Source organism: Bremia lactucae, linkage group LG1 (genome assembly GCF_004359215.1).
Source record: "Bremia lactucae strain SF5 linkage group LG1, whole genome shotgun sequence".
Classification (NCBI taxonomy): domain Eukaryota; phylum Oomycota; class Peronosporomycetes; order Peronosporales; family Peronosporaceae; genus Bremia; species Bremia lactucae.
Genome location: NC_090610.1, coordinates 10,754,262 through 10,777,045, shown reverse-complemented (window position 1 = coordinate 10,777,045; position 22,784 = coordinate 10,754,262). Strand labels below are relative to the sequence as shown.

General features: G+C 46.9%; 4 protein-coding genes across 4 annotated transcripts; 2 read left to right on the top strand and 2 right to left on the bottom strand.

The window, feature by feature from the left end:
• Window positions 1-1,848: 1,848 nt before the first annotated feature.
• Window positions 1,849-3,066, bottom strand: CCR75_004969 (uncharacterized protein; the record flags this gene model as incomplete). The annotated part of the gene is made up of 4 exons (XM_067963054.1): window positions 1,849-2,313; window positions 2,373-2,474; window positions 2,541-2,786; window positions 2,875-3,066. 4 exons carry the CDS (start codon window positions 3,064-3,066, stop codon window positions 1,924-1,926), a joined length of 930 nt encoding a protein of 309 aa, XP_067820235.1. The 3' UTR covers window positions 1,849-1,923.
• Window positions 3,067-3,525: 459 nt separating this feature from the next.
• On the bottom strand, window positions 3,526-4,344 carry CCR75_004970 (uncharacterized protein; the record flags this gene model as incomplete). The annotated part of the gene is made up of 1 exon (XM_067963055.1): window positions 3,526-4,344. One exon carries the CDS (start codon window positions 4,342-4,344, stop codon window positions 3,526-3,528), a length of 819 nt encoding a protein of 272 aa, XP_067820502.1.
• A 3,966-nt stretch (window positions 4,345-8,310) lies between these two features.
• CCR75_004971 (uncharacterized protein) lies at window positions 8,311-9,321 on the top strand (the record flags this gene model as incomplete). The annotated part of the gene is made up of 1 exon (XM_067963056.1): window positions 8,311-9,321. The coding sequence occupies one exon, from the start codon at window positions 8,311-8,313 to the stop codon at window positions 9,319-9,321; it is 1,011 nt and encodes a 336-aa protein (XP_067820501.1).
• Window positions 9,322-18,252: 8,931 nt separating this feature from the next.
• Window positions 18,253-20,466, top strand: CCR75_004972 (uncharacterized protein; the record flags this gene model as incomplete). Its single annotated transcript, XM_067963057.1, has 1 exon — window positions 18,253-20,466. One exon carries the CDS (start codon window positions 18,253-18,255, stop codon window positions 20,464-20,466), a length of 2,214 nt encoding a protein of 737 aa, XP_067820500.1.
• Window positions 20,467-22,784: the final 2,318 nt, after the last annotated feature.

The window sequence follows — 22,784 nt, the reverse complement described above, 5'->3', positions numbered from 1 at the left end:
AACTCTGAACTTAGGGGTAGCTTCAGAGTCCGCGTCAGTAGGGCATCCCGCCCCTACTGCGCTCCTGCATTTCCCGACCCCTCAGTGGTCGAGGCAGAACTCATGCGTCTCGCACGCTGGTTCTTGCCATCGCCCTTTGGGAAGGGAGTCCTCTTGCTGGGCATTTTTGCCCCAGCAGGGACCCTGGCATAGCAGCGAGCCATCATATGGCCGCGCTTGCCGCATTTAAAACAGACCACGTCTGCATTGCCCAACTCCATAGGAGTGGCATCTGTCCTCTCGGCCGACGGCTTATACCAAGCTGTCGCCGAGGCACTGTTGTAGGATTGCTCCTCAACTAAGGCAATTTGGATTGCCTCTTCCATCGTCGACGGCACCTTTCTGAAAAGGGCCTGTCGCGATGGGCCATGCCGTAGTCCGTTCATAAACGTGGGCACCTTAATGTGCTCCGGAATCGGACCTACGGTTATGGACGCCGACAGCGAGCGCATCTCTTGCACATACTCTTGCAGAGATCGCTTCGCCTGTCATGCTCCAAAGAAGCGCGCCTGAAGCAACACTTCGTTGTTCGGCGGCTGGTACATGGCGCGAATCTTTTCCTTGAAGATCGCCCATGTAAGGAACGCCTTTCTGTCCGCCATAAGCGCAGAGTAAGCCCACTCTGAGGCCTTACCGCGCAGATGCGACATGGCTTACGACACCATCCGGCTGTCGTCCTCGATGAGCTGGGCGACACCGCATTGCTCCACGGCTAAAAGCCAGTGGACAATCGTGTGCGCCGCAGTTCCATCGAACTTGGGCGGGTCCATCCGAATGGGCCTCGGCTGATGCGGCCGGGCAGAGTGCATCTCAACAGTCCTGTTGAGAGCCTCGCTCCGAGCCTGCTCGTGCCTCAGCTCATCCTGAGTCTAAGTGACGGACTCCGCCGCAGCATGGCCTTGTGCCTTGGACGCGGCCCTCTGCTGTCTGAGCACGAATGCCTCAAACTGCTCCAACTGAGCAACATGTTGCTCAGGAGGACTACCCAGGAGCCTGGCCAGGGCTTGTTCACCAAGTCCCTGCGCCATAAGCCCTGCCACCTCCCGATGATGTTCGGAGAGGTGAGGAAAATGAGCCCAATCAATATTGAGGCTCATCCTCACGTACACACGCAGAGATGCGGGTCGTGGGAAGGATTTCAAGTGCTACCAAGTGTAGGCGGGCACGTCGCATTTCAACAACGCTCTAATTAGACATACACCCTAGCACTGCGAGGAAGCGGTTTAACCAGCTTCTCTTGCGTGCAGTGAGTTAAGTGTGGTGGGCGCGTTAGCGACCTCACCCAATGCACTAAGTACTTTGGTTAAGTGTCGTCACGGGAGCGGTAATCCGGCTCCTCGTGCGCACTTACCAAGTAGAAAGTAGTTTTCAGACTGATTAATATGTAATCGTATTAAATATAAATACCTATTTTTACCAATCAAAATGTCATCTCTATAGATAGCACTTAATATGTATCGCGAGCGCATCTTTATAGATACCTCGCGTAACGGATGACGCTAGCCGTCATCACGGATGACGCTGGGCGTCATCCCTCCTAATGTGAATGCACCCATGTGCATCACATACACAAGGGTTGGTCACAAATGTGAACCACACCCGAGTGCTGGGTCTAATTACTTTAATTTAGTAATTGACCATCCCCTTAAGTACTTTTTTTAAGTGTACTTAACGGGGACTGTGTAACATTAGGGCAACTTTAGCCCGTTACAGCACCACTCGCAACTGAAGCAGTGCGAAAAGGACTTGTACTGAAGCAGAAAAAAGTCGTAGCCGTTACAGTTTCAATATATCGCAAACATGTCGAAGAATGTTAGAAATTTAGCATCTATTTACTCGAAGGATCCAAACTTATCAATATGAATTGCCATTGTCTATGTAAACTCATTTAACGTCAATGAGCGGCAATTTTTCCCCCTGCTTAACTTCGTGATTCGCATTATTAATGAATACAACATCACGAAGTCCAGTGTGTTTTTCTGACAAAATAATAATACCGCCCACTGTCGTAATGATACCTATAGGATAAAGCAGTAATTGCCACCATGAGTATATACCTGAAATCTCGTGGAAGAAGATTACACCCGAAATGGAACCAATCAGAATGAGGAACGCCTGATAAATAGCAACGAGATACAGTGCATCATATTCCCTCAAGCCAAGATCGAGGACGTATATACCGCCACCAGCTGATACTAAAGTCGATGCAAATATGGCATATGTCTCCGGCTTCAACCAAATAGCTCCACCCTCAGCTAGCAATTCAACCGAGGCCTAGCGAAACGTATTGCAATTGTGAATAGGGCGGACTTGTAGCATTTCTAATAACGCACTTTAAGGAAAAAAAGATTGCCTCCAATCAAGCCAGAGAGAGCGCCAAATGCAAACCTTCTCCAGCCGCTTTTCTTTTCGTAGCTGGAAAGCATCCAAGTTAACTACAACAGCAGCTCATGCATCAGCATAAGGATATACAATGGTAATTCTATGCCTTAAGAGCTCACCACAATCGCTCCGCATACTACAAAAAATGCGTACTCGATAAAAATTCGGCTTTTAAAAAGTGCAAAAAGCTCAGCGCTATGGTGTGTTGGTGTGTTGTGACTTCCCGAAACACCAACAAGCGCGCATCCAAATAATATAATTGTGGAGCCTTTCAAATCGTGGGAGGACACCTTCTCATGTAGCAGATACGGTGAGAGAACGACATTCCATACGACACTAAATCCAGCCATGGGTGCTAAGATAGACTGATCATCACAAAGTCATCACAACGTGAAATCTTAAACATGAAATGTGGAAGCGTGAATTCATGCGATCGCAGCAATATCTCCTCACCTGCGCTGCGTAAGCATAACTTAATGCATCAAACACAGGATTTAGGAGAAAAACGCACACGGTAGCCGCTGCCTTGACAGACAGCGCCTGAGGCGATGTGTGAGCCAATTTAAGCAGCACTTTTCCCAGTGTGCCGAAGAGCGTGGCAGTAAGGGATAGCGACACTCCAATGATCCAGAGCTGAGGCGTCATGACTATTGACAAAAGACAGGGGTTTCGACAAATTCACAACGGACGCTCGCAAAACCTTACATAAAGTTTACGAATTGTGGAAGGGTAACTGGCGTTTCTTCAATTATTTATGCACAAAACCCAGAAAAACGGACTTTTGAAGAAAAAAAATTGTTTAGTTAATAGCAATTTGACAAATAAAATAGCAGAACCGATCAAGACCAAGACAACATCTTTAAATTTGTTGAATATAAATATTCTGCAAAGCTAAATTAATAAAAAAAATTGAAGCCTTTCAGCGTTTATATTTTTAGCTGACTTCACAAAATAAATCTTTTTTTCCGACTTGTTACCTGTATGTACCATCTACCTTAAAAAGCAGGGAAGGAACAACCGATACTACTAACACTGATAATCTTCCTGCCACCAGCCATTATGCCAACTTCGTCACGCTGAAGCTTAAAAACTGAGCGCCTTACTCTAGTATTCAGAAATATGAGCGATGGTGACAGGAAATGCGTTTTTCCCGTCACCTTCACAATCGGCAACGTCCGACTCAGAATCCCCTTGATCATTATTGCTGACATCAGAATCTCCTTGCTCTTCTATAGTCGATCTGATGCTAGCCTCAATATCGATGTCCAAGTTGGAGTTACTCAATATCGATTCCAAATTCATCTCATTCGGATAATGCCGGTTTATTACTAATCCTGCAACACCAATGATTGCTGCCAGACCGCCAATGATTCCACAAACGACGAAAACCGGGTTATTCGCGTCAGCAAATAATATATGTTTCTTTGGATCAGCGCTGCTGAATTTAGCCTCACTGAACATACTAGTGACGTTCTTTTCGTTAAACGTGGCAACTTTCATGCCGTGGAAAGTCTCACCTTTTAACTTTTTCTCGCTTAGAATTTTGACACTCCCTCGTTCATACTCGACCACAGTTTCTTCTGTTTGCCTCTCTTTGGCGGGCTTTTCTTGTGAATCATTAAGTACAGGCTTCTTCCTATCCTTCGTATTTTTGGCACCAAAGTAATTATTGACATTGTGAGCAACATTGTTCTTCTCACTTTTTCCAGATCTCTCCCCCTCTCTTTCTTTGTTGGGTTCTTCTTGCGAGGATTTATTCGACAGAGCGGCATCTTGAAGGCTGGGAGGCAAATACTTTTCAGCACGATGCACCCTGACGTGCACACTTATAGCCGAATGTGCACGTACACTCGCAGTAAGCACTTCTGAGAGAACAATCACCGCTGTCAATTGTATCAGCAGCGTAGCTTTAAAAGGCACCATAAAAGCTGTTTTTGTTCATTTATAAGGTTAATATCATCCAAGTTACTGAACCGGTTTCGGCTCGTTTTTTTAATCTAGCAGCTAAACATGGCAAATCCCACAGCGACTAAATTAAGTAAAACATACACAGATTGGCAGAATTAAAGCAAGATTAAAAAGTTTCGGAAGAATAGATGCCTGGCTGCCATTTGGAAAGTCGACGCATTGCTGAACTGAGATGCACATCGTGCTTGACTTGAGCTTGATGTACCAAAGGTTACCTCTGTGACGAATTCATCATATGGGCAAGCTGAAATTGTATTAATGATGTTAAAATATAAGCTATCACTATGGTTTGTGTAACGGGGCACTACGGCTTGGACTGCTTCAGTACAAGTCCACTTCGCACTGCTTCAGTTGCAAATAGTGCCTTACGTTATTTCACGTACGTGCAGAGGAAGACTTCTCTTTAAGGTAACTACCTTAAAGAGGGGTCTTCTTCTGCACGTAAATGAAAACTATATTACTATAATTAAGTGTCTCTCTTTCTATCTTGTAAACGCTAACTCAATTATAATCTAATACTAAACATGTAATTAAATTCTTATCTTTATCTTATCTGTATCTATCTTTATTATCTCTACAGCTGATTAGTCTGCAGAATAACTAGATATAATGGTCTATACCTATTGATGGATTACAATTCTGAACATAACAATATAAAGTAATATCCTCCAAATATTATCTACCTTTTAGATAATATATTAATTAACAAACTTTAAGTGTTAATTCATGTAACGATAGACCCCGTTACATCACCCCTCCCTTAAACAACAATCACTCTGCCTGTCATTGGATGGAGTGGTAACTATTTGACCACTTAATTTTAAAATGATGTTGATTCGTCAGAACCATCATTTTAAATTCCATCGCATGAAGAATCAACTCATACGGGGTGTCGATAGTGCTGCGCCTTCGGCTGCGGTTCGTGCAGCCGCGGGTGACGCACTGTTATCTCTTGCGGCAGACGGAACGTCTGCCGTAGTATCTTCCACTCGCACAACACTAGATGTTGCGAGTGCACGTGGTGATTCACCACGTGAATACGACCCCTCTTTGGAGGTCGACTACGAATGCGAGTCGGACGAAATGGCCGACTCGGGGAGAATGGAACAGTCGCCTGATACCCGTCAGGCGGCTGACTATGAGCCTTCGAATGAGAGGGCTCATTCTGATAGACAAGTTAATGGTCTTTTTGGATCCGACGATGAGGATGATCCCTCACCGCCCGTACGATCTCCCATACGGTCACCTGCACGTGTTTCTGTGCAAGGCAATTACAATGGCGTAAGCCATCGTAAGAAAATTTCTTGTGGTACCCCTGCTTCAGTGAGTACCATTCAGGGGAGTGAAGACCGTATAATGTATCATCTCACCCCTGAAAAGAAGCCGTGGCTTTTGCCAGAACGGCTAATCAATAGCTTGTCTGGAGAAACTACTCCTCACAATAAATATCCTTATTTATTGCGACAAAGCTACATGGCCTTGATCCCAACGCGAAGAACTTTCGCGCTGAGGAAGATTTTTATCTTGATGCTTTTTTTAAGCACCGATGGTTTAGTGGCAACAGTAAGCGAGATAAAGTCTCGCTTACGCAAGCTTGGAGCGCGTTTACCCGCAAGGTCAAAGACATTGGACGCGAAGCTTGGCTTCAAAACTTAACGCGAATCACGTTAAGTTTTGAGAAACGAACTCCATCCGGTGCAAAGTATAAATTGCATTGGTTTTTACGTGAGGCTGGGCTTCCACGCCTCACGGGGATGATCCCTGTCCGTGTTGTGTAGACAACTCGAAGAGGGTCAAAGGGGATGTCTATCGCCTTTCTTCGCCCTGAGGAAGGTCTCGCATCTCTATTGAGATGCGTGACGCATTGACGTTTTGCAATCGATTTACAGGCGCCAGGGGCGCGTGTTCTCCGATGGGCCTTCTGAACCATCGGATGGGTCTCGTCATACAGACGGACGAGGCCCTCATCGTTAGCAACCAGCAGCTTCATGTGAAGGTGGATAACCACGCCAGCGAACAAGATAACTCGTTCGCTGCCCCTTCATATCACGGTGGTTCTGAAAACGTTCCACAACAAAACGCTGACAACAGTGGGAATCCACCAATGGTTGTGGCGGAGGAGCAGAAATTAGTCCCGAACCGTATGTCGGATCTAATGTCGAGGATCGAAAAAATCGATCACTTCCTCCATGACTTGGAGGAGAGCTTGACCACGAGCGCGGCAAGCGTCGCTCGTTGGAGAAGACGGTGCAGGATCACCATATCGAGCGGTTGGAAGACCGTTAGAAGAGTGCGTACTCCATGTTGGAGTACGAACGGAAATATCATGCTGTTCGCGATGAGCTGTCGTCAGCTCATCGTAGTTTCGAGGATATTCGGAACCGGCATGAGAAACTTCAGGTTCAACATGAGAATCTGGTTCGCGATCACAAGAATCTTTTGGGGATTCTTGAAAAGGGTGGTCAAATCCGTCCTCGGAAGAAGCCGCGTACTGATGGTACGGGCGGAGCCGACCAACGTAAAACGTAGGATGCGTTCGCATCCTACGTGGCAATTCTATTGTGTACGCATTGCCTCTGCGATGCAGTACACGGAAAGGACCAATGAACTTGGGTAGTAGTTTACTGCTACCCACATTAGTGACTAATCGCTTAGGTAAGTTTACCGTAGAGAGTAGCACTAGATCATTAATNTTCACATTAGGAGGGATGACGCCTAGCGTCATCCGTTACGCGAGGTACCCAGAAAGATACGCTCGCAATGCATATTAGTGTTATCTATAGAGATGACATTTTGATTGATAAAAGTAGGTATTTATATTTAATGTGATTAAATATAAATCAGTCTGAAAACTACTTTCTACTTAGAGTAAGTGCGCACGAGGAGCTGGATTACCGCTCTCGTGACGGCACTTTACTAGAGTACTTAGTGCGTTGGGTGAGGTCGCTAAGGCGCTCACCGCAACTACCTCACTCCACGCAAGAGAAGCTGGTTTAACTGCTTCTTCGCTGTGCTAGGGTGTGTGAGTAAAGCGTGGCCGCATTACGACGTGCCCGCCTACAAGTGGCGAAGGATAATGAACATACAGCAAAATACCCTATTCAGCAACGAAAATTTGCTGGTCTGTACTGCTTTTCTCGCGCCTTCGAGTATAAAAGTATCGTAAAAGCACTACGAAATGCACGCAAATGCAGCGATATGTTTGTAGTGTCGATTTTTAGCCATAAATATGCGTCATAGGATACGATGAGGGCTTTCCACTAAATTCGGTGTATAAAGACGGTAAGTAAACTGAATTTTATCTCTAGACAATTTTGCAACCAGGTACGCTGGTAAAAAAGAGATGATCGCCTTCACGTTATGAGTTACTACAGGAAGCTACTTGGTGATCACTGACCACTAGATACTTAGGTATCCCCAACCCACAGATAATCAATTTTAGCTTTGCCTAGGCAATATGTTACTTAAATTTGACTAATTGGATCAGATAAAAATGTCATGCAGATTGTAGATATTGAGACGTTTGATGTGAATTTATTATTTTCTAAAATAGTGACACCCTTCCAGCACTTTTCAACTAGAATGTATCGGAGCTACTTTTGTCGAAATCATCTTTAGTTGATAATGAGAAAGCTTCAAAACATAAATAAAGAAATAAAAATGTAGCCGCTTGTTGCATATCTCGATAATTTTTTCCCGACTAGCTTTCCCAGCCAGCATCTGTTTTAGGATATCTGGCAATGCTTTGATTTGCACCTTTCGATATTCCCGAACTCAAGTTTCTCATATCGAGTAACCACAACTTACGCAACAAGCGGATTAGTGAAGCATCATCACACGATACCCGCCACAACTCGGTAGGTTGTTGTACAAGGTTGCTAGGTCAATCCGACAGCATATAGTATCAGTGAAGCTGGCAAAATGGGAGATCGAGCGGGCTCGCTTGGAACGGTTGATATGTCTCTTCTCTCAAATTCAACCGGTTACGTCGATGACAGTGGTGCAGGCCATGTCCGAGCGAGCGGCAGCATGAAGAACTGGTCCAACATTTTACCTAATGATACTGCTGTGCGGATTATATACGAAGGTTCTGGTTCCGCAGAGGAGATTGTCATTATTCCTACAGAGGATTCAGCATCCCGCTCGATGGAATCCTTATCTAACGGATCTTTCAGCATTGGCTCGCTAGGAGGAGAGGATAATACTGTAGTTTTACCCCAATCAAGTTCAAGCAGAGAAGGGAGCTCTGAAAATGAGAAAGAAGTCGTAAAGACAGGTTCAAATCCGACTACGCTGTTAGTTGTAACAACAATCCTTAGTGCTATTACCATTGCGACAATATTTGCCGTCGTGAGGTACAGCCGAAGAAATCGACGACAAGCGTACTCTGAAAACTCGGGCGAAGCATTCATTGTAGGCTCCTTGCCTCATCAGGCCGCCCCACAGCATAACATTCTGGGCGCGGAAATCAGGCCAGACTTGTGGGTCGAAGGCCAATATCGGTACTCGCCTACCATGAGTGGGCTGGAGAACTCGCTTAGCGGCACCGCGATATTGTCTGACAATAAAACGATCTCGGCACACAATCGACTTACAGTCGACGCCTACCCGTTTGGAACGAGCACTCGTCGAGGTAGCCGAAATAATGGCCCATTGAACAGTATTCAGCGACGACATCACGAAAATGTTTTTTTAGATGATATATCCGGGAGGAGCCGCTACAGACGAGGGCCATCACCCGTTGTACTTTATGAGCAAGAATCATATGAGGAACGCAAAACAAATACAAGCAGGCGAAACTATCAACAGCGACGCTCTTCGCAGCGGCAGCGACGTCATTCTCCGCGGCAGCGGCACCAAAGGCAACGAGAGTCCCAACATCAGCAACGTACAAGTCGTAAAGGTATGTATGCCTCCCGACGAGAAATGTAACTAAGATTTAATAGGATGGCTAATCTCTGTAATAGAAAGCCCGATTAGGGATTGCTGGCAGCGTTTCCAAGACGTGCAATGTACTCCGACTATTTATATTGGTAGTATAACGATTATCTTCAGGGCGACGACAGTACTTCATATCATTTGTCCGACAAAATACAAATACGCAAGCAAGCTCGTTTTACCCACCACAGATGACAAGGAAACTAAAAAGGGATTCAAAGACTTAAGTAGAGGTGTCCCTCGGATAACTTATCTACTCATAACTTTGAACCTTACGTAACTTATAGGGTATTGGCTCCACTATCACGGTTCTATGGAGTCTAACTTATAACTAATAACTAATAGGGTTTGGAGAAAATATAAGCTTTCTGATGGATAAAATTATTTCATAGCACATTACTAAGCAATGCAGCCTGGAATCCAAGGTGTAATGGGGCACACATCGTTCGGAGAACCGTTGTTGTGGTACATTTACTTTATGGGTAAAATACCCTTTTATCTAATTTTAAAATAGTAAGTTACTTAAAATCCATTTATTAAGGGCAACAAATGCGGTCGCCGCCAGATTTATATCTGGCGGCCAAAATCTATTTTGAATTAGCTAGGGTAAGGTTTTTAGATTTGAATAATTAAATAAACTGCAGTTCCTTTTTGATCTTAAAGCGTTAAGTGCCTTCCTACAGGCTTGCGCATTGATCTGTAAGATATAGAAGCCTTTCTAAGGTATATCCTCTTGTGCACTAGTTGTCACTTGGTTCTACAAGCCCCTGAATCCCTTGAACTACGATTTACTAAGCTTTAATAGCTTGTACGACTCCCTGAGTTGTTATATCATTAGTTTAATAGAAGTATGTGACTCTCTGAGTCTAAAAGTCTTCCTCTGACTTTAGGAGCGAGGTAGCTCCGCTACACCTGGTAGCACTCGTAGTCAATCTACGCCTAAATCTTTACGTGACTAAACCCTCACGAAAATGGAATAGGTTCCAGAACTGTCAGAAGCGCAACGCGCCGCTTATGACAATCTCAAAACCTTATTTGGGCTTGAATACGTGGAATTTATTATCTCCCAGGAACCAGAGGTCCTGCATGCAAGGCTTGAAGCCTTTTATGCGATACGAAGCCTCCCTGCTCGGTTAGGCGCAGGACCACTTAGCGGCATCTATGCCAACCCGGTAGATCTCTGTACCTGACTCAGAGCCGAGGACTCGCCCTCTAACTGTAAATGTGAAGACATTTGAGGGAAAAGAGGGAGAAAATCTCCCTTTTTGGATTGAGCAGATGGAAATGTCCATTGGTTCCGCCTTTTTCTTAACAGAACGGCAAAAGGTGGCTATGGCCATTTCCAAACTTGGAGGTAGAGCCATGGAGTGGGCACTATCGTGCAGCCCGTCCATAAACGACGCTTTTCCCTCATAAGATTCGCTGAAACAGCAAATGACCAGCATGTTTGCACCACCTGATCAGGCTTTTCGCATGCGAGCACGGCTCCTAGCGACTCGACAGGGTAAAAGAACCTTAGGACTTTGTCCAGGAGTTAAGAACTATCATTGCATCTATGCATCAAGGCCTGGTGCAAGAAGCAATTGTCGTAACAACCTCTATGGGGGGTCTCAATGAGGGCGTTGCCCGGACGAAATTATTTCGATTTCATCCTGCTACTTTCGAAGAGGCAGTTGCCATAGCACTACGCGCCAGTTCGACTTTAAGTCTGCTCGCGTTAGCACGCCTGTTTACCGAACAAACTCTTCGAGCACATGGGTTCCGTCTAATAAAGCGGAACCCATGGGTCTAATCCTCGTTGAGGGAGGAGAAGAGGCTCTTCAAGCTGTGGAACAGCATAAGACTATCCGTAAACTGTTACATGTGCGGAAGCACGAAACATTTACGTCCGGCCTGCCCCCTACGAAATTTGCGTAAAGCTCGAAAGAGCTCCAATTCCGACCTATACAAGAGATCTGGTACGCTGCGGGAAAATGTCGAAACACAGTAGGTGCGAGGGGCCCTATTGGGGAAGACCGAGGCTCTGTTAAACCTCAAAGAGGTGAGAATAAACAGAACCTAGCCCCAATTTGCTCGGTGCTTAATGGCACGGGGCGAGAGTACAAGCCTGGCTTGCTAGTCGCCCAAGCGACTGTAAAGGGCTTTGATAAGCCGTGGTCAATTTTAATTGACTCAGGAGCGTCTTGCATTCATGCTCGACGCCTTTCACTTGAAGGAAGTCAACAATACGCTGAGGCGCTTAAGGCGCATGAAGGTGATACAATCACTGTTCGCTTAGCGACTGGGACTCGTGTCACTGTCCCCAAACTTCCATTGAACTTAGGTATAAAGTTTCTGGACTTTGACAGTATGGAAAGCTATCTCGTCCTCGATTTGGATTCGAGATATGATCTCATCCTTGGTATGGCCTGGCTAGAACACCATGAGCCATGGATCGATTGGAGGTCTAAGACCTTAGGTGCCACGCGCAACGTTCCTATCAAAGGTTTGGAGAGTCATGAACCCACCTATGCTAGACAACAAAAGCGCTGTTGGCGCGGATCATTGAATGAGTCTGTCAGTATTTTAGACATTAGCATGTCTGAGTTAATAAACTCTAATGTTAAATACATTAATTCTGAGCCCGACTCAGCTGAAATAAGTGGAACGGCACGTACTCCGTCGAGTGACACTGGTTGTAATAACGATTCACTGAATGCTGAAAGCATTGTTGGCCTAAGGTTGAATCATCAAGGGTACAATATTCCTGAGATATGTGGAGTGGCACGTATAAGTTCACCGAGTATGGTCGGCCGAGGTGGCATCATACTGAGTGTCAGAAGTGACACTGTTGGCGGTTCGCCAGGACCTCAAGGGTGCAATATCCATGAAATGCGTGGAGTGGCATGTCTAAGTCCGGTCGGCCGAGGTGGCACAATACTGAGTGTCAATAGTGACAATATTGACGGTTCGCCAGGGCATTTTAGTTTAAACCCTTCTAATGCAAGTGAAGCGACACGTAAACGTTCGCTGGATAAGAAGTTGAGTTACCTAACTCCTTATCGGATGTCAAATTAGACACCATGTCTTGTATAGAACCAATACAGGCTGGAAAATCCGGGGACGTGAATGTCCCGGCCTCTAAGAGGCGTATTGTATTCCCCACGAAGCGTGTACACACTCACAAAGTGATATGAGTGAGCAATTACATACGCTATGTAAATGGTGTAAACGGTAACATTGAGGTGAATTTAGCCTTGCGGTAATCCCTTCGTTACATGCTCTTTTAGAGCTAGACGAAATGTCTATTGATGAGTGCGGCCGAGCCTTAAAGGCTGGCGACTTATCTGAGATGGTGGTTATTCGACCAACAATTGAGTTAAACTCATCGTCACTTCTAGACGAAGCTGTCCTGGATGACACTTAAGCTGCACTTAGTGCGCGTAATGGGTCATCAATCCTTAAAGATCCTACGGATCCCTTTTATTCCTTGATTAAAGAATTTTAAGATGTGGTATGTAATAATCCACCATCTGTTTTACCTTCGGATAGAGGTGTTCGTCATGAAATTGACTTGGTTCCGGGAACCAAATACTGTGTCACAAGACAATGGCCCTTACCAAGGGAACAATGTGACGTTATTAACGAATTCTTCCACGCTAAGCACGAGGCTGGAATGGTACGAGAGAGCAAATCTCCTCATTCGACACCGACATTTTGTGTCAAAAAGCCAAATGGTAAAAGGCGCATTGTTCATGCCTATAATACGCTTAATGCTGTCACCATACCAGCACAAACCCTCATTCCTAGAAAGGATGTTCTTCAGAACAATTTGGTGGGATGTACAATGTACAGTACACTCAACTTAGTCGATGGTCACTACCGAATGCTAATGCGAGCTAGCGATATCCCGCTTACAGCGGTAAGCACCCCAAGCGGTATGTTATGGGAGCGGTTGTTTATGCCAAAAGGGCTTTCCAACGCCCCGGCAACATCTAATCGGCTAGTGACGCAACTGTTCCGCCCTCATCGAGGTTATGCGTAGACTTAATTCGATGACATTTTTGTCCATAGTCGTGCGGAGCAGGGTCGGTTGGATATGGAAAACCATTTAGACCATTTGCGAGCAGCGCTCGAGCGTATGCACACAAATAAATTTTATGCCAATGCATCTAAATGCATTTTGGGCGCAGACGAAATTCCGTTTTTAGGATGCTTCATTGGATAGCAAGGCCTTAGAGCGGATCCCGCTAAGGTAAAAGCAATAGTAGATTGGCCGGTTCCTAAAATCCAAAAGGATTTGCGTAAGTGGTTGGGTTTCGCCAATTATTTACACAAATATAGCAATTACGCTGATATGGTTAGGGTGATATGGTTAGGCCATTATCTAATCTCCTTAAAAAGGATACAGAATGGAGCTGGACTAGCACCGAAAATAATGCTTTTCGAGCAGTAAGATAGTCTTATCCATGCCCCGATTGTGTCACTGCCAAACCCAAGTTGGCCTTTCAGTGTCGTCTGTGACGCATCGAATTTTGCCATTGGCGGTGCTCAGTTACAAACAGATGTTGATGGGCATGAACATGTTGTTGCGTTCGAGTCTAGACAGCTTAAAGCTGCGGAAAAAACTTCCCAGTTCATGACAAAAAGATACTTGCTATGAAGTATGCTCTCGTCAAATTTAGAGTTCATCTGCTCGGCTCTAAGCCGTTTGTGATATATATAGACCACGCGTCATAACGCACGGCGACTATGTCGCCCCATCTCTCACAGAGAATGTCCCGATGGCTATCCTGTTTCGTGGAATACAACTTCGAGGTGAAGTATAAGCCCGCCAAGCAGAATGCTTTTGCCGATGCGATATCTCGCTGGCCGGATTATGAGCTCTCTCATTTAATGACTATAATGTCGCCTATTCCTGAATTAATCCGTTCGGCTTACGCCCAGGATGAGCAGTTTGTAGCTCTGCTACGAGCTCTAAAGCGCACTGAATCGGCTTTTAAATTGAGGGCACGATTGCGTGCAAAGTTACATCGATTTTCTATGGATAACGACCTGTTGCTTCGTTGCATGGACGCTGCTAATCCTCCGCGTGTCGTTGTTCCTCATGATGAGGATTTGAAGTACCTAATCCTCTATGAGGCACACGATACTGTGCTTGGTGGTCATCTCGGTAGAGAAAAGACCTACGGCTCTGTACCAACTCAACCACGCGCGAAGCGCACGCGCCGCGTTAAAAACGCCTCGTTGACACGCCGGCAGCGTATAATGCCCCAGTCGAAATACTGCTGCTCTCGCAATAACTGGGCTTAAGGGTCCACCCCATTTTAACAGTGAGGATGTCGATCCAACGCTCATTGTCGACTACAATGAGTCGACACCGTTGCCGTCACCTCATAGTAGTGATACAACCAACGATCTAATGAGGAAGGATGGTGGCGCATTATTGCGCATCCAACTTCTATCATTGTTCGAAACATGGAGACAGCAAGTTTTCTAATGCTGTCTCTTCGTCTGCGCTGGCTAGCGCAGCGACCATTAACGAGAGCGCTGTCCATAAAGGCGCAGCCCCTTCTCCTTTGGGTACAGCCACAACGTCTATTGCTCACACCATTATCCATAATGGTTCTGACATAGAGGATTCTGAGCCTAAGCTCCGCCGACGGCACGTTAACGTGCTCAGTCGGTGTCACAAGCCATTCGTATTAAACATGGCTATGTGACGGGTGGCACATCGCTGATGCCCACTCCATCTCAATGGCCTCGTATAAACGGGCCAAGAGCCTTACTCCTAGAGCGCGCTATTCTAGACGCTCATAATTACTATTGCGTCTTTATTTTATGCAAGGTTCAGGGAAGATCGCTTGAGCGTATTTTCCCGATCCCGGTCGTGTTGCGTTCAAATGAAACGCCCGACCAATACGAGGTGAAATTTACGCGCCGCGCTTAACCGCATTACGATACAATGAAACAGCGGTCGTAGCGAACTAATTTTGCCCGCTTGCGTTCATGGGCTTACTGTACCCCCTGTTTCAGCTGGTGCTCCTTTTCATAAACAGCCACCAAGCCGGGCACATCAATACGTAGGGTATCGATCGGTTCCCAAGAGTCGAAAATTTTCGAGTAACCTCTCCATTGGACGAGGATCTGATACCTTAGTTTCACGGAGCGGTGGGAAAGCAGCCTTCCAACAAGAAAGCGTTGATTCTCACCCGCATGCATCAGTGCAGGTGGCACCCAGTAGGAGTGGCGACCTCGCTTACCTACTTGAGGCTGCCATACCTTTGTCCGTTCAGTCGCAGGCGTTAAGCGCTGCCGAACAGCGTATTGCGGATCTCGAGGCTGCCTTACCTTCGTCATTTCAGTCGCAGGCTTTAAGCGCTGCCGAACAACAATTTCGGATCTCGAGGGTCAAGTCTTGCGACTGGCCTTGGATCTTTATGATGTCCGAGAGAAGGCTCGTCAGGGTTATGAGTGCCTGAAGACTCGCTTGGACCTTCTGATGAAGATAACGCTGAGGGATCCGTATTACTCGCGTGATGTCCCTCGCTCTCCGAGTTTATTTCGTGGTGGAAGGAGTAATTCGGCTGAAAGGTTTTGGCCTTCTCCGCCCCCCTCACCCGATCGACGCCCGACTCACAGTCGGCATCACCATCGGTCTCCTAAGACGGATGGGAGTATGCGACCTCATTTGGGTCTACATACTGTTTCAGACGACCCACGAAACAAATTTTTTTTTACGGGGTGCCTCTTCATATACGGGGGAAGGGTGAGCCTATAATTTAGGTCTCCAACGTCTTCTACCACCGTAATGGGCCTAACGAAACGCGGCAACAACTTCGTAGTACCTCCGGGTAGTACAGAAATTGCATTCTTAGGTGGGGTAGCAGTACTTAATAGTACGTTTTCACCCACTCTAAAGCATTCATTATTTTTGCGACAATTTTGGTCCGCATATTCTTTTTGCTTGTCCTGTGCGCTAGCCATCGCGTCATGGACTTTTCGTGGGATGGCTAATCGGTCATCCACAAAGCGTTGAGCCTCGCTCACGCATTTAGCATCAAACTCACCTATGATACCGCCGAGTGGTCGCGCGTCCGGTCATTAGACATAGTTTTATTGATCACTGCTGCTAAACTGCCAGGGTCACACGGCCAAGTTTCTGTCGTTAAGATGATTCCCTCGCGGGTCATCGTCATAATGACGAAACTGTGTCCCTCTTTCGCACCGAGCGTAGTGAGGGGCCCTCCCCCACTAAGACTCGGGCTGCGCACATACGAGACTGGCGTCCGAGGATGGCGCAGTCCGTTAGTATAAAACGGCGTCTCACCCGTACTGGCGTGAACACTGTTATTTATAGCGAATTCCACAAAGGGCAATTGCTTGCTCCAACTCTTTCGGAGTTGTTATAGTGCGAAAGACATCCGCCACGACTCGATTGGCACGTTCTGTTTGGCCATCGGTCTGAAGATGATCTGCGGTCGACATATGGAGCTTGCTACCTAGCAGCTCGAACACATGTCGCCAAAAACTAGACGTTAAACGTGGACTTCGGTCCGATACTATGAACTCGGGCATCCCTTGTAGCCGGTTAAAAAAACATGATCCAGGAACAAGAGAGCTACCTCCTTGCCTGTGATCGATGTTTTACATGACGGAGGATGTTGATTTCGTCCTGGTCATAGGTGGATTACGTGTCAAGAACGAATACTGGATCCTTGATAGCGTATCGAGTCGACACCTGGTAATTGACGCTTCAATGCTGGAAGACCTAATAAATACTTAAGCGAATGCATTGCTGCGGATGGTGGTACCTGCGCACAACGATGCGCGGAGGGTGATTATTACAACGACAGTAATGTCGAAAAGAACCAAGGTGCGCATGACGGATGTGTACTTCGCGGAAAACCTCGAGAGGGACATAATTTCGTATGGATTGTTGGAGCGTAAACGGTGTGGAACATCGTACCTGGGCCAGTACCTTGAGTTAGCCGCATTGAACGAAGACCGGCTGTTTTGACGTGGGAATACGCAATTACGTGTTAATTGTGCGCATACAGAAATGCGAACTAGATACGACGGGAAGAGACGTGCTGATGTCAGTACGTAAGCAACACGAGGAGGACTTTGCGGATGTCCACCGGGTTGAGATACCTACAGCTCCAATCTGATGATCCAGTTCCACCATGTCATTGTCAAGGCACTACTCCTCGAAGACTGGTGCAGCATCAGCTGGATCTAACCGGGTGTTGCAGCGCCGGAAAAAGTTGTAGATGGTCTCAGTGCGGACATCGTTACCCCATGCCGAGACTGAAATCTAGATAGCATGAAGGATGTTGATCTTTGCCGCCTCAACGACACCATTGTCGAGATCCTGAAGGAGTATACGGTTGCAGCTGCGCCGGTAGTACGCTATGAGGTTGCGTATGGTTCCCTGGTCGCAAGGCTGAAGCTTTGACGTCATGTTGGGCGGAAGGTAGTGGATTGCTGTGTTGCGAAGTGTGATCAGCTATGGCAGATCAGCAAGCGGGACGTGGGTCTGCAGTTGTCCAGGATCAGCAGCACCTTACGGCTTGCCATCCTCCGATCCAAGTCCCTCAGCCACTCCAAGAAGATGATTTGTGTCATCCAGGCCTTCTTGTTGCTGCGAACTGACAGTCAAGGTTTTGAAGATTGACATGGCGGAAGCAGCGAGGAGTTTGCAGAGAGCCACTCGGACATCGTCTCAGAGGCATTGTTGATGTGCTGCTGAGCTTTTCTTGGGGGATTGGGGAGAGGCCTTTCTTATATAACCACATCCCTCCAAAAAAGCGGAATAATTAATTTATTTGAAGTGCATCGAACGGCGAGTTAAAAGTGCTGATGATGTCGAACGACTCCTCGAAAAAGTTGGCGTTCTTAATCTTCTCTCAAAGACAGGATTTGACAGATGATTTTGATTTTAAAATGCAAGTGAAAAATGTGCCAAGCCGCAAAAGGATTATTCTTTTATCCAAAAACCAACAACCCTCGTTCAAGAAAGGTATGAGCGCGCTGGTGACTGTGGCCACGTGCAACCTAAATCAATGGGCGCTGGACTTCGATGGCAACCTAAAGCGAATCATTATTTCGATTCGCAAGGCGAAAGTGCTTGGGGCACGCTACCGCGTGGGTCCAGAGCTGGAAGTGTGCGGCTACGGCTGTGAGGACCATTTTTTAGAGCAGGACACTTTCTACCATTGTTGGCAATCGTTAGAAACTATTTTGAGGTTGGACATAACGAATGACATCTTGTGTGATATCGGAATGCCCGTAATGCACAATGGTGTGCGATACAATTGCCGCGTCTTCTGCCTGAATCAACGTATTCTATTAATTCGCCCTAAACTTTCCCTGGCCGACGACGGCAATTACCGCGAAAAGCGCTGGTTTACCACATGGAAGCCTCATTTAGACAAAAACCACTCTCGTCGTCTTGACAAATTTGTGCTGCCCGCCAGTCTACAAAAGCTTACAGGTGTCGTGCACGTGCCCTTTGGATCCGGCGCTCTTTCTACGCTCGATACATCGTGTGCATCCGAAACGTGCGAAGAACTCTTCACGCCTGACAGTCCACATATCAACTTAAGTCTTGCGGGCGTGGAAATCATTGGCAACGGATCGGGTTCGCATCATCAGCTGCGTAAGCTCGACCAACGCATGGACCTTATTCGTGGCGCCACCACGAAAAGCGGCGGTGTATATCTTTACGCCAATCAGCAGGGCTGCGATGGTGGTCGTCTGTACTTTGATGGATGTGCTGTGATTGTTGTGAATGGCCGCGTAGTTGCACAAGGCTCACAATTCTCGGTCAAAGACGTGGAGGTGGTCACGGCCACGGTTGACCTTGATGACGTACGATCTTATCGTGGCTCTATTAGTAGTCGTAGTGAACAGGCAAGTTCGCTTGACACTGTAATTCCCAAGATTGACGTTGATTTTAGCTTGTGCCATAACGAAACATCGATTGCTCAGCCAACAGCTGCAATTAAAGTACACTTCCACACCCCAGAAGAGGAGATAGCGCTGGGCCCAGCGTGTTGGATGTGGGATTATCTGCGCCGATGTGGAGCTAGCGGCTTTTTCTTGCCTCTGTCAGGTGGAGCAGACTCGTCGTCAGTGGCGTGCATCGTGGGAGTAATGTGTCATCTTGCGGTTGAGGAATCCAACAAGGGTGACGAGCAGGTTATTAAAGATGTTCAGCGCATCATGGGTACGTCCGGCCAAGAATACCAGCCTTTGACGCCAGCAGATTTGGCTGGTCACGTTCTCCACACTACCTACATGGGCACAAAAAATAGCTCTTCTGCCACTAAAAAACGGGCTGAGGCTCTCGCTAGCGAAATTGGATGCTACCACCTCAGCATGGGTATGGATCTCATGGTTGATGCCGTCGTCAAGACGTTTTCACTTTTAACAGGCAAGATGCCTTTGTATTTATCGAAAGGAGGTACCATACAGGAGGATTTAGCACTGCAGAACATTCAAGCTCGCTTACGTATGGTGATGGCATACTTGCTTGCTCAACTATTACCATGGGTGCGCTCAAAGACTGGCTTTTTACTCGTGCTGAGTTCTGGTAACGTTGATGAAGCGCTCCGTGGATACATGACCAAATATGATTGCAGTAGCGGAGACTTAAATCCAATTGGTGCGGTATCAAAAGGTGACCTAAGAAAACTTCTTTGTTGGGCAGCTGTTAAGTACAATTACCCGACTTTGCAGACCATTGAGGCAGCTCCTCCGACTGCGGAGCTACGTCCGACCGATGAGACTCTGGGAGAAGACGCCGATCATTGTCAATTAGATGAAGAAGACATGGGGATGACATACGACGAATTAGGATTCTTTGGGCGTCTACGCAAGATTGACCGGTGTGGCCCCTACTGGATGTTTCGGAAGCTTATAAATTTGTGGGTTCATGTTACACCTGCAGAGGTGGCAACAAAAGTAAAGCGATTCTTCTTCCACTACTCCGTCAATCGTCATAAAATGACAACACTTACGCCGTCGTACCACGCTGAAAGTTATTCGCCAGACGACAATCGCTTTGACCTGCGGCCGTTTCTGTACAACTCTCGTTGGACTCGCCAATTTGCATCTATTGATACGCTTGCTGCGAAGATGGAGGAAAACGAATAGTAACTTACCGTCTATATCACCATTGTCAGGTTATTATTCTCTGCCGTCGAGATCGCTTCTTAGTGTCATCGTTATCAACATTTAGACTTGCGATTGTCGGCAATGCCTTTATCAAACAAAGATTGTGGATTTGGCATTTTTACATTTATTGCTGTCTCGACTGCACTAAGGAAATTCTCGAAATAAATTTGTTGTACTCTTAATTTGCCGCATCGCGAGATAACTTTGGTGCAGACATGTCTGTAAATTTATCGAATTTGCTGGTATCTCAACTCGTCGAAATGGTAGGAACCATAGGTGGAGAAATGCGGGGGGTTTCGATCTTCCCCCAACTAATCGACCACACGAATAATATGCACATGCAGTGTGCTGCGTAAATCTTTGTGAAGCAAGCCGCACCTTAGAGAAACGGATGACGTTTTAAAGCTTACACTCCCTTCACCACAAATTATGGACGACTTGCTTTGCTCACATCACGCTCCAAAAAGACCGTGATGAAAGGGTAAGGTCTACTTGAGAGCAATCGTGGTAATTGAATCTAAAATTAAAACATGCGCTCAGATCGCAATATGTCTACCCTCAATTACGATTTAGTGTTTCAATTGGTTTATTAATGACTTTTATACGAGAACTCACTTATCATAACATTTATTTCAGTTGGTGATATGTAACGGGCTAGAGTTGCCCTAATGTTACACAGTCCCCATGAAGTACATTTGGTACTTAAGGGGATGGTCAATTACTAAATAATAGTAATTAGACCCAACACTCGGGTGTGGTGCACATTTGTGACCAACCCTTGTGGATGTGATGCACATGGGTGCATTCACATTAGGAGGGATGACGCCCAGCGTCATCCATGATGACGGCTAGCGTCATCAGTTACGCGAGGTATCTATAAAGATACGCTCGCAATACATATTAAATGATATCTATAGAGATATCATTTTAATTGGTAAAAATAGGTATTTGTATTTAATTCTATTAAATATAAATCAGTCTGAAATTTACTACCTACTTGGTAAGTGCGCACGAGGAGACGGATTACCGCTCCCGTGACGTCACTTCACCAGAGTTCTTAGTGTGTTGGGTGAGGTCGCTTGCGCGCCCACCACAACTACCTCACTGCACGCAAGAGAAGCAGGTGCAAACCGCTTCCTCGCTGTGCTAGGGTGTGTGCTAAGTAGAGCGTGGCCGCATTACGACGTGCCCGCCTACACTTGGTAGCACTTGAAATCCTTCCCACGACCCGCATCTCTGCGTGTGTACGTGAGGATGAGCCTCAACATTGATTGGGCTCATTTTCCCCACCTCTCCGAACATCATCGGGAGGTGGCAGGGCTAATGGCGCAGGGACTTGGTGAACAAGCCCTGGCCAGGCTCCTGGGTAGTCCTCCTGAGCAACATGTTGCTCAGTTGGAGCAGTTTGAGGCATTTGTGCTCGGACAGCGGAGGGCCGCGTCCGAGGCACAGAGCCATGCTGCGGCGGAGTCCGTCACTCAGACTCAGGATGAGCTGAGGCATGAGCAGGCTCGGAGCGAGGCTCTCAACAGGACTGTTGAGATGCTCTCTGCCCGGCCGCATCAGCCGAGGCCCATTCGGATGGACCCGCCCAAGTTCGATGGAACTGCGGCGCACACGATTGTCCACTGGCTTTTAGCCGTGGAGCAATGTGGTGTCGCCCAGCTCATCGAGGACGACAGCCGGATGGTGTCGTACGCTATGTCGCATCTGCGCGGTAAGGCCTCAGAGTGGGCTTACTCGGCGCTTATGGCGGACAGAAAAGCGTTCCCCTCATGGGCGATCTTTAAGGATAAGATTCGCGCCATGTACCAGCCGCCGAACAACGAAGTGTTGCTTCAGGCGCGCTTCTTTGGGGCGCGACAGGCGAAGCGATCTCTGCAAGAGTATGTGCAAGAGATGCGCTCGCTGTCCGCATCCATAACCGTAGGTCCGATTCCGGAGCACATTAAGGTGCCCACGTTTATGAACGGACTACGGCATGGCCCATCGCGACAGGCCCTTTTCAGAAAGGTGCCGTCGACGATGGAAGAGGCAATCCAAATTGCCTTAGTTGAGGAGCAATCCTACAACAGTGCCTCGGCGACAGCTTGGTATAAGCCGTCGGCCGAGAGGACAGATGCCACTCCTATGGAGTTGGGCAATGCAGACGTGGTCTGTTTTAAATGCGGCAAGCGCGGCCATATGATGGCTCGCTGCTATGCCAGGGTCCCTGCTGGGGCAAAAATGCCCAGCAAGAGGACTCCCTTCCCAAAGGGCGATGGCAAGAACCAGCGTGCGAGACGCATGAGTTCTGC